Genomic DNA, 12,588 nt, shown 5'->3' on the forward strand with positions numbered 1-12,588 from the left:
ATTCATCTCAAAATATCTATCGAAGAACCTCATTTTTACAGTCCTTCAAAAATTTAGCAAGGTTGGCAGAGCTTGAATAACTGGGAGCAAGTTGCTCCAAAGGAGGAAGCCCACCCCCAAGATTTAACATGAGGTCCATGTAGATGGCATTTCCAGAATCAGCCCAATAAGGTAGAACCAACTAAGAATACATATATAGGTCAAGACTACTTTTATTGTAATATCTGTGGCAGTATTATCTTACAAGTCAATGTGCTTCCCTCTGCTCCTTCACTTTATCATGGCATGAACTGGAGTGGGGGCGGTCCTCTATGAAGTTTTTATTCAAAGAGGTTTCTTGAAATATGCTCAAGCTGCACTTGTATGATGGTTGCTGTAGTAGTGAGTCTTCCTTTTGTCCATCATAGTCATTCCCTATACTCTCCATACCCTAGTCTAGATGCCAATAAATCTGCTAAAGAATCCGTAGTGAGGATTGACATTACAATGACTTTGACCAAATGGTGGTTATGACCCATCCTTGGATTTCTGGCTTTCTCTGTAACCCTAAGGTCACAGGTTCATTCACAATGCCTGAGCATTAGGTTTGCAGTGCCTACAATCATGTAATCAACCTTTGTAACCTTCACCTGTCGGCTTCCCCAGAAAGTCAATGGGAAAGCCAACAGAGAAGGTTGCAAATTACTGTAGTAAGCCTCCCTCACCCTCTTATCCTCCCCCAGCTCGTCTCCACTTACACTGGTCAGTTGTGCACATTCTCTGACATGTGCTACAACCCTATGCACACCATGCATTCTCCTTGATCTGCACTTGTGCACACCATCCTTGCCTCATTGCCTCTTAACACTCCCCCACAGACTCTGAACCTTGCCATGCCCCTTGTGCATCACTTGGGTTTCAGGTGGAGATTGAGACATCCTTGGTTGTTGATGATCTAAGTCAGGATGGCAGTGGTGCAGCCATTTTTGGGTTCCTTAGTTTCTCAGCAATTTTAAGTACTGTCAACCATGGAATCCTTCTTAGCTGGCTCCATGATTTGTGTTTACTGTTTTATGGAAGTTCTCTTTTCTGAAGTTAGTTCCAGTTGACAATGGTTGAGGGGAGAAAGAGATCAATTCCTAGGCCCCTCTTATGTGAAGTTCTACAGGGTTCTACTTTCTCCCTCCTGCTTTTCAACATCTACATGAAACTGTTGGGTGAGGTCATCTGGTGAGGCCATCTGCTGGTTTAGGGTTCAGATTCCTTAGGATGCTGATGATACTCAATTATATCTTTTGACCCTTCGTCAGTCAAGTGAGATTGTTAATAATGTCCCAGTGTCTGGAGATTGGATAGGTTTGAATGGGGGATCATCTTGATTCCATTCTACTTATTTCATTGTGATTACCAATTTTTATCTTTCATTAATTTGATTATAATTTGATTGTTGATTTGATTGTTGCGAACTGCCTAGAGTCATTTAAAATCAAGGGACATACATGTTTAATATATTATTGTTGCTGTGATTGTTGCAATTATTATTATTTGATGATATGGTGTGTTCTACAGTTTATGGAAGGAAAAATAGCTTGTAGTGAAAGATTGTAAATATCCTGATGAATGAAAAAAGCATTTATCATTTATGTATGATAAATGCTCAGTTTATTGGGCTTTAATTTAGCAGACTTCACATACAACAGGTACGTTTCAATGGCCTAATATCTGTTAAATAGAAGGTTTGCCTACGAAATTGAGGCTATGCTATTTACATCAATTAATGTAAGTCTACAAATGATGTACATAGATATAAATGATGAAAATTAAACAGTAGACTTTTAGATTTAACCGATTCTCCCCCCTCTCCCCATTATATTGTTATATTAAATCAATGTTTCACCTGTAATTAGATTGTTGCTTATTTCCAAGGAATATTTTTTTGAGGAGGACTTATTAGAATTATTAGAAAAGATAAATAGATAGATAGACACAGAGAGAGAGGGGGGGGGGAGGGAGGGAGGGAGAGCGAGAGCTATCTCAGAATGAATTATTAGCATTTAAGCAACAAAACTGGAGGTCCTTTGTAATAGTTTAATATTATGTGTGAATCCTAACCTCCATTAGCAATAGTCTTGAGTAGAGGACAACACATAATATAAGGAAATCATAGCATGGACTAATTTAAGAGAAATATGGAGAAGCTTTTTATATGAACCTGGTGAGCATGATCTGTCTTCAGTGACGTTTGAAATAAATCTGGTAACTTTTTTTTAAAGCAGGTCCTTCTTCCACCATGGCAACTGAGAAGCTCCCTTTCTTGAATGAGACCATTATCATAGAGGGTATGTTTTTCTTAATCTTTAATTTGAATATTGACTGATAAGAGAGATGTATACTAACCTATATACTACTAAAGATTACAATTACGTTGTCATAACCTTTACCTGGGTGAAACCCTGCCTCAGAAGGGAACAATTTTTGAACTTAGGTACTCAAATGGGCTAACTTATAGAAAGTGTCCAAAATCTGGGGTCTATAGCCTGGGGGAATGAAATTTGGAAAAGTTGTGGGTACTTCAGTGCTACTGGCTGCAGTTGTGCTCTTGGGCTTCTGCTGTAGTCACATGATCTTCATTTTCAACTTTCTGTGACAGTTCCCCAGCCAATCTCACAATCTCTCTCTTCCTCCTTCACCCAACAGCAGGAGCCACGTACCTGCAAGGACTGAAGGGAGGGAGGGAAAAATAGGGTGGAAGGAAGCCTTGTGCCTTCTGGCCTATGCCATCCCTCCCATATACTCCCCCAATCTTGTCCATCTCAGGTGTCCCTCCCCTGACCTGCATTACCCATCCATGGGCTTGACCTGACCTATGCAGCACCTCCCATCCTACCTGACCTACACCACCCTCCCACTCACTCTTCCCAACTCATGTTGGACCTCTCTCATATTTCCACATACCATCCCTGACTCGCACCCCTTCGCTTCTTCCCTCATTTTGTCTATCCTGCAACAGCCAGTTTTCTCCTGCTGGCTACATTGTTGACTTCTCCTTGCAAAGCAAAGTAAATGTGGAAGTTGGCAGGAATTCAAGGAAGGAGGGAGGGAGGTCTCTGATGCTCCCACAAGGCAACTGGGGAAGCCAGTAGGAAGCCTGAAGTCACCCCACTTCCATTGCTTTTTTTGTCTATCCTTTGTCCTTTTATTTCTTTGTATAGGTAAAGACATATCTCTGAAATGATGACCCAATGGGTCATAGGATGTCTAGTTATTATATTGTTGAATCAGTAAAATTGAGGTAATTTAATAAGAGTGCTTTATTCAATTTGTTTAACTAGCTGAAAGCTTGGGCAGAAATTGATGAGGAAAAAACTGTTTCTATGTAAGGATAAGCATTTCATTCTGTAGGCTGTCAGTTGTTGTTTTTACACAAGAGGTGGTCAAATCAGCATGCAACATTCCATTTCATGGTTGTAAGTTTAAATTTTGCCCACAAATTGAAGCTGTGTAATATAATCAGTTGCAAATAACCAGGAGCATTTATGGAGTTCAAAGCACAGGAGAGTTTATCATTGCTATTACTAACTAGTACAAGAATATAGTCAACTAATGATTAAAGGTAACTTGATGCTACATAAGGGTCAACAGAATTCATGAGGAGGCTGGACTTAGTAGGTCCCTTGTGGCAATGTAATAACTCTAAACTGATGACATATTTAACCCTGCCTTCCAGGTCAGCCAGTTCTTCTCATACAATAGTGTGGCTACCAAAAAGTGGCAGTCCTTTTATTTTATATTAAATCTCCTGATCCAGATTTTGGACTGCAAAAATCCAGATAGCCACAAGATGGCACCATGATTTAGAGTTTTCCTTATATTTGCTTTCACCTTGAGGTTATCTGGAATTCTGTCCTCCCATATGGAAACTGTATTCATAAGAACTTTAAGCTGCTTTGATTTTCTCAGTCAGTTCAATATGCTCAGTATCTCTTTGTTAACTCTGTTAAGTTCCCCTTTTTTGTCAAGGCAGATTCAAAAGGAATTTCACTCTCCTGTTTCTCAGATTGAATATTTGTAAGCAAATTGCACAGGCCAAAAGGATGACCTGTATGGAAAATATCTGATTAATAGAAACTATTTTTCCTCTTTCCCTATAAAGAAAAGCCAAAGAGATTAGCAACAATCAAATTACAAAGAGTTAAAAAAGATTCACAAATAATAAAATTTTGCAAAACGCGTCAAAATTAATCGAATTGCCTCAGCCTCAAAAATGGCATCATAGGTCACATATTTTTATTGAAGGACTACAACTAAATGTTGTGTTTGCCCGAAAATAAGATCAGGTTTTATTTTCTTTTGGGCTCCAAAATAACCACTAGGGCTTATTTTCAGGGATGTCCCCCCAATGTATGGGAGGCCCACTTCTGCTTGCTCATGATGAGGCAGGAGGCCGCGTGGCATACTACTGCCACCATGAGGCAAAGGAGTTACCTCAGGACTGCTACATCCAGGCTACCCATGCCCCAAGACCTGCCTCGCCTTGGTAATCATGTAGCCAGGATAATTTATTTTTAGGGAAAAGATTTACCATATTTTCTGGAGTATAAATGCACTCCCCCTCAAAAAAGTGGGTGGAAATGTGTGTGTGTCTTATACTGAGAATATTGCCAAAGCTCCACCCACCCGCTGACCCCTACCCACCAGCCCCCACCCACCAGCCTTTGCCTCCTTGCAGCAAACAGCATGGTCAGCTTCAGCACAGCCTGATTTAACATGAGCAGTTGATTGGCAATTGGATTGGCCTCCTGGAATACTTACTATCAGCTGTTCCAGGCTGTGGGGATTGCTGCTGCCCATCACCGCCTCCAAACAGATCCCATTTTCAGCCTCCATGTGCCCCATTTTTGGCCTCTGTGTCTCCCGTTTTTGGCCTGTTCCAGATGGCAGGGATACGTGGCTGCAGCAGCGATTTCTTCCACCTGGAACCGGCTGAAAATGGGGTGCATGGAGGCTGAAAATGGGATGCACAGAGGCCAAAAATGGGGCATGTAGGGGCAGTGATAGGTGGGAGCGGCAATGGGCAGCGACAGCACCGATGGATGGTGGCAATTCCCGCAGCCTGGAACAGCTGATAGTAGGTATTCCAGGAGGCAAATCCAACTGCCAATCAGCTGCTTGTGCTAAATCAGGCTGTGCTGAAGCTGACCAAGCTGTTTGCTGTTTGCCTCAAGGAGCCAAATTGCTGGGAGGTAGACTTTTCCTCCTTCTTCTCCTCCCCAAAAGCTAGGTATATCTTATACTTTGGAGCATCTTATAGTCCGAAAAATACAGTATATTTAAAAAAGCATAACTTTTCTGAGCAAGAACCCTGTTTTTTTATATACTTTTCTGTTAGATTTCAGAAATGCACAGACCCACATCCTCTGTGTTGTCCTGAACAACAGACATATAGCTAAAGATATAGATATAGCTAAAGATATAGATATGTATATGGGTCTAGGTATAGATGTATATGTATACATATACCTATACAAATACCTATGCATATATGTATGCATATAGAGATGATATAGATCAGGAGCATCAAACTCAAGGCCGGCGGGCCGAATCTGGCCTGCTGGTGCTTAGATCTGGCCTATGGGGCCACTCTGGAAACAATGAGGGACTGGCCCACAGTGCCTCTGTCAGTGAAAATGAAACTTGGGAAGACCGCATACAGCCCTCGCAACTTCTGTTTTCACTGGCAGAAAGTTGCAGGAGGCCGTCGCAGCGGAAATGGAATTTGCAAGGACCGCGTGCAGCCCTCCTGAGCTTCGTTTTCGCTGGCAGAGGGTTGCAGGAGGCCATTGCATTTGGAAATGGAGCTCAGGAGCCCATTTCGCTGGCCGAGCACTCAGGCCACCACAGGTGCCCCCGATACAAGTGACGTCAAGTTGGCCATGCCCCCCCCCCACAGCACCCCAGGTCAAACACATCCCTGATGTGGCCCCCAATGAAATTGAGTTTGACACTCTTATATAGATATAGCGAAAGATGTAGATATGGATGGGATTTAGCATAGTGTCTTGAATTCCAATCATCTTGAATTGAAATCATCTTGAATTTGCCTGATGCTAAGAACACTGTTTAAGTTGGAAGTCATTTGAGGCCAACGCCCTGATTGAGGTATCTGCTTTTGAACTTGGAAGAGAATGTTTTCAGTTTTGAAATGCTTCCTACTCAGCCTTTGTTTTTCACGTTATAAGGATTTAGCAAAGCCCAAAGTAGCAAAAGAAGATTAACCTCACATTGCTCACACCAGTTTAATCATCAAGGCTCTAAGTTACAGCTTCCCAGTAGCTCTTTTGTGGATCAGAACCATACTGACTGCTACTATTCTATGGTTGATTTTATTGGTAAGTCTCACCTAGCCATTACATCAATGCAATCTTACAGTGATTCTCGGAATTAGTTTTCTTAGCATAATCAAGATCTCCTTCCCTGTCTTCTCCTTTCCTTTATATGGTATATCCCCCAGTTCTGCCTTCTTGGACTCCATTGTCAGAATCTAATCTTTCCTATTGTCTTCATAGACTCCATTACAGCCTTTTTGCTTTCCATGTATTCTATTTCAGCAGCATCCCATTCAGGCATGAAATCCTTCTATTTTTGCTACTGGTTCAGAACCGGGAGCTTGTGCCCGGCCCTTCTGCGCATGCTCAGAGCCTCCATGATGATGTCTGGGTGGGTAGGCGGAGCCTCCTACCATCACCACTATCAGTTCACCCAAACTGGGGCGAACCAGCAGAATACCACCCCTGATCCCATTTCTGATTGCTTCACCGTACTCATTTTCCAGCACTATTTTGACATATCCCACCAATGCGTGAACTCCTGATTTATGTTATAAGAGAATTCTCTCCCCTAAAGGTTGCCATCATTTTCTGTTCAGTGATGGGAAAGAGATGGCTGTGTATAAAGTTGTGCTTTGCTGGTGATGGACATGTAGACCATAGGATAGACACTGATGAGCTGAGGTGGCGCAGTGGTTAAATGCAGCACTGCAAGCTACTTCAGCTGACTGCAGTTCTGCAGTTTGGCTGTTCAAATCTCACCGGCTCAGGGTTGACTCAGCCTTCCATCCTTCCGAGGTGGGTAAAATGGGGACCCGGATTGTTGTTGGAGGCAATATGCTGACTCTGTAAACTGCTTAGAGAGGGCTGAAAGCCCTATGAAGCGGTATATAAGTCTAACTGCTATTGCTATTGCTATAATGTCATGCATGTCATTAGCCGTTATCATACAAATTATGCAAATTATGTAATTTGATTTAATTTGAGCAGTGAGTTCATAATGTGCATCATTCATCCCTTGCACCTGACTGTCAGGGTGTATTCCAAGTGTAAAAGATCTGTGGTTCAACCAGAGTCCTATTCATTTTAGTAAATTATCTAAACTAATAGAAATGAATGTTTGTAGCTCAGGGTTGAACTGTGGGGTCCTTTTTGCTTTCTGAGATTGGTTGTTTTCTTTCTCAAACAAAAGCAATAATTACAAGATTTTGAATTTCTGAAAGTAATTGTATCTTTAAAAATTAATCAGTGAACAATTAGATTTTTTTCCAGCTGTCATTCATTTTGGAAAATTAGCTACATTGTTATTTTTGGTGTTCTTCTAAGTTTGGGTATTAGGGGATAAGAATGAGATTGGATTCATCTCGAGCTGCTTCTCCTTGAGTTGTGGCAGGCTTCCAAATTCAAAGTCAATAGCAAATTCTGGTGCATCAGGATTCTGATGACAGCATGGGTTATGTCCACTGTTAAGCACAGGCTAAAAGGTAGCATAATAGTGCATATAGTTAGAGATCAAGGGGTTATCAAACAGCCAAGATAATTGTTTTATGAATGAAATGTTAGATGTACAATATTCTCCTGACATAGTCTTACTAAGGCCTTTCTAGGAGCCTTGTCTAAAATTCAACTTCTTCTAGAGCAAGAGTATCAAACTCGCAGCCTGTGGGCTGGTTGTGTCAAATACTGGTTCTGCCTCCACCCAGTTTAGCAAAGGGGGGAAAAGTCCCGATATGTCACATGGCGACGGCGTGATGACACAAGTTTGACACCCCTGTTCTAGATTATTTGAAACAAAGTTTGACATAAGTGTGGCATGTGGGACTGCAATATTTTAGAAAACTGAAGTTTTAAATTGCCAAATTCATCTGAATGTGCTCATTGTTTTGAAGCTCATAGTTGATCAAAAAGTTCTTTGAGCAATACACTCTTTTTAAAAAAAAAATCTTTTCTTTTAATCGGGGAAGTGTTATCTCCTAACTGTTTCCATAGGATTTCCCAAAGTTTCTCAGACAAAAAGTATCACATTACACAGTCCAGCTGAACTTGAACTAATGTGTAGTTTGGTCATCAGCAACAGCACAAACACGGCAAAAATGGAGACTGTTTGGAACTCACAAAATGCAACTTTCAACCCGGAGACCATCAGGAGGAATGAAACTCACTCCAAATGGTGCACTCGATATACGTAAGTGGCTTTTATGTTACATGCTGACATAGTTTAAAGTAGAGAGGAACAATCTTTTAGTAGGGAGGGGCACTCTAGGAGGGGCACCTGCAGTGGCTAAAAGACTGTCCTGTAGAACCACTTTATAAATCCTTAGTGAAACCACACCTGGAATATCGCATGTAGTTTTGGTCACCACATTATAAAAAAATAAATAAATGTTGTGACTTTGGAAAAAGTGCAGAAAAGAGCAACTAAGATGATTGGGGACTAAAGACTGGAGACAAAAACATATGAAGAACAGCAGAAATTTGAGTATTTGAGTATTTGAAAATTTATTTATAGGCCGCCCTTTTCCCTGGGGGGACTCAGGGCGGCTTACAACTCATGGGGAGGGGGATACAAACAATAACACATAAGAGCAATACATAATTAAAAATAGAGCACAACATTCATACCATTCGGGTGGGGGTGAGTTACATTCTTTAACCCCAGGCCTGACGGGATAGCCAGATTTTAAGGGCTGTGTGGAAGGTCTGGAGGGTGGTGAGGGTACGAATCTCCACGGGGAGATCGTTCCAAAGGGTCGGAGCTACTACCGAGAAGGCTCTCCTCCGCGTAGTTGCCAGTCGACACTGACTGGCAGATGGAACTCGGAGGAGGCCTAATCTATGTGATCTAATGGGTCGCGAGGAGGTAATTGGCAGGAGGCGGTCTCTCAAGTATCCAGATCCACTACCATGAAGGGCTTTATGGGTGGTATGGCAAGTCTGAAGAAAGGAAGGACTAGGGGTGACATGATAACAGTGTCCCAATATTGGCATGAGCCGCGGTGGCGCAGTGGTTTGAGTGCAGTATTGCAGGCTCCTTCTGCTGCCTGCTGGCTGCCTGCAATTTCACAGATCGCATCTCACCAGGCTTATGGTTGACTCATTCTCCCATCCTTTGGAGGTGGATAAACTGAGGACACAGATTGTTGGGGGGCAATAAAGTACTGTGAAGTGGTATATAAGTCTAACTGCTATTGCTAAGTGCTATTACTATTTGAGGGGCTGCCACAAAGAAGAGTGGGTCAATTTATTTTCCAAAACACCAGAAGGCAAGACAAGAAGCAGTGGATGGAAACTAATCAAGGAGAGAAGCAATCTGGAATTAAGGAGAAACTTCCTAACAGTGAGAACAATTAACCAATTAACAGCTTGCCTGAGTGCTCCATCACTGGAGATTTTTAAGAAAAATCTGGGCGTCCACTTGCCTGAAATGGTATAGGATCTCTGCTTGAGCAGGAAGTTGGACTAGAAGACGTCCAAAGTCCCTTCCAGCTCTATTCTGATGGAAAGAATTGTTCACAGTTGGATTTACTTTTTTTCTGCTTGCTACATTAAAACTGGTAATTTGATAACTTTGGGAAGGTGCTTAGTACTTCAGCCAAGCATTTTAAGAACTGCAAGCAACTTGAGACTATAGGTTGAGGAGTTCATGTTTCTTTCTAATTACTTGACTGAGGCAGGAGACTGATCATCCCAGAGAAGCCAAACACAATAAAGGGCTTGAAAGAAAAAAGAAAAAGAAAATATGGTTGGAGATATTGGGTTTATTGTGGAATGATGCCCTTCAAGTTCAGGCAGTTTCTGGATTAAGAATGTTCAACAGGTTGCCTTTTACTAAAAAAAAATGGCAGAGGGCATTATCCTTCCTTAAACCAACAAGCCAGAGAGTGATTTATGAACTGTTGAAATTACACTTCTTAAATACACAACCTTCCAATGGTTTTCAGAAGTGCAGAAAAACATTGCACGGTTTTTAGTGATTCATCAGCTTGAGGAAAGAGAACACTATCCACCATTTTGAGTAACGGGGAGCCTATTTGTAAGAACAAGCTCAAACAAAACTGAGTTAAGAATGGAACTTGTACTTAACCCAGTAGCTGGCTTTATATGAAGAGCTGTTGCGTAGAGTTTGGAACAGAATTGTTCCACAAGAGAAGCCGAGCTGTGGGATGATTAAATTACAAGGGAAGAGATTTTGGATGGGGAGCAGGAAACATTTTCTAAAGAGCAGCATCCTTTCAATAATGGGATAGGCTGCCTTGGGTAGGGACCCAATCTTAATCTTGTTTGCTGGAAGTGTTTCAATAGAGGTAGGATGACCATTAGTTGGGGATACTATAGGTAATTCTCGACTTACCATTCATTTAGTAACTGTTCGAAGTTCATTTTCGGCACTGAAAAAAAGTGACTTATAATGGTTTTTCACACTTTGCCGCATCCCCAGGGTCACATGATCAAAATTTGGATGCTTGGCAACTGGCATGTATTTATGACGGTTGCAGTGTTCTAGGGTCCCTGTGATCCACTTTTGCGACCTTCAGACAAGCAAAGTCAATAGGGAAGCCAGATCCACTTAACAGCCATTTACTTAACAACTGCAGTGATTCCCTTTAATAACTAGGGGAAGAAAAGTTATTAAAAGTGGCAAAACTCACTTAACAACTGTTTCATTTAGCAACTGAAATTTTGGGCTCAATTCTGGTCTTAAGTTGAGGACTACTTGCATAGTACTGAATTGCTGCAAGGGGTTGTGGTTGGATTAGAGCAGTGTCAAACTCAGTTTCATTGAGAATGGCATCAGGGTTCTGTTTGACCTTGGTGGGTGGGGCATGGCCAGGATGGGCGTGGCCTGCTTTATGTCACTCATGTTGGGGGCACCTATGGTAGCCAAGTCCTAAGGCAGGACTTCCATCAGACCCTCCCTCACTTTCATTATAACTTCCTCCCTCCCTCCCTCCCTCCCTCCTCCCTTCCTCCCTCCTTCCTTCCTTTTCTTCTTTTTCCTTTCCTCTTCCTTCTCTTTTCTTCTTCCTTCCCCTCTTTCTTATTTTTCCTTCCTTGCTCTCTTCCAATCTTTCCTTCTTTTTCTTTGCCTTTCCTTTTTCCCTTTCTCCTTTCCTGTCCTTTCTTGCATGCTCAAATGCAAAAGGGGAAACATTTCTCCTTCTGATTTGTTTTTAGTTTGTTTTGCTAGCCTTCTTCCATTGAAAACTGAGCTCGGGGGTGGGGGAGAGGTCAATTTTTGTTGGCAGAGTCACCATGGGCTAGTCTTTAGCTGTTTCCAGGGTGACCCCTTGGGCCAGATATAAGCACACTAGGCCTGGATCCTGCCCGCAGGCCTTGAGTTAGACACCCCTGGATTAGAGGATGACTGAGGTCCTTTCCATCCGTAGTTATCTGAACTGTGATGATCCATTTGGATATTCCTAATATTTCAGCTATTATAAATTCGTATCTGTTTCAACAAGCTGCTTGCATGTCACCATTTATCAATCTAGAACATTACTGTTATATATTTTCCAATTGCTGTTTTCATATTGTTTTTCTTCATAGCTCAATAGTGTTTATTACGTATCAATTGCTTAACTGTTTTTAAGGATAAAAGTCAGAAACGATGACCAGATGAGGAATTACACATGTGTTTATAAAACTACACCAGAAATAAAAGCTACATTTGTTTTACAAGGTAAGATCCAAGAATTTACCCTATAAAAACTCACTCTTCCCAAATCACACCTTTTATCAGGAAATCAGAGTATTCCCCCCCCCCCAGTGTTTTCTGCTCTGCCATATTAACGCCCCAAAGGTGCTTTTTCCAAAAGGCAACTGGACTTTCTTTTTTTTTAAAAGTTTTTCCTTTGAAAACATTTTGTGTCTCCTCCAAGAAGCTTCTTTAGTTCTCCTGAAGCTTCATGAACTGAAGAAGCTTCTTGGAAGGAGAAAGAAAATGTTTTCAAAGGGGAAAAAATAGGAAAGACCAGTTGCCTTTTGAAAAAAGCACCTTTGGGATAACCATGATCTGGATGATTGAGAATCTCCCTAGACTGTCAGATAGGTAGTCCTTGACTTACAACAGTTCATTTAGTGACTGTTCAAAGTTAAAACAGCAGTGAACATGTGACATACGACCATTTTCCCCAGTAAGGACCTTTTCAGCATCCCCATGATCAGGTGATAAAAATACAGATGGTTGGCAATTGGTTCATATTTGTGACCGTTGCTGTGTTCCAGGATCATGTGATCCTCTTTTATGACCTTCTGACAAGCAAAGTCAATGGGGAAGCCAGAT

General features: G+C 41.7%; 1 protein-coding gene across 2 annotated transcripts in view; it reads left to right on the forward strand.

Moving 5' to 3' along the window:
• EMB (embigin) overlaps positions 1-12,588 on the forward strand; it is a 38,388-nt gene that overhangs the window by 12,999 nt on the left and 12,801 nt on the right. Inside the window, exons 3-5 of one of the 2 annotated variants that reach the window (XM_032212445.1) lie at positions 2,253-2,318; positions 8,295-8,490; positions 11,897-11,985. In XM_032212445.1, coding sequence (XP_032068336.1) covers positions 2,253-2,318; positions 8,295-8,490; positions 11,897-11,985 — 351 coding nt within the window. The remainder of the gene's footprint in view (positions 1-2,252; positions 2,319-8,294; positions 8,491-11,896; positions 11,986-12,588) is intronic. The other variant, XM_032212446.1, reaches the window with a different exon arrangement.

Source organism: Thamnophis elegans, chromosome 3 (genome assembly GCF_009769535.1).
Source record: "Thamnophis elegans isolate rThaEle1 chromosome 3, rThaEle1.pri, whole genome shotgun sequence".
NCBI lineage: Eukaryota > Metazoa > Chordata > Lepidosauria > Squamata > Colubridae > Thamnophis > Thamnophis elegans.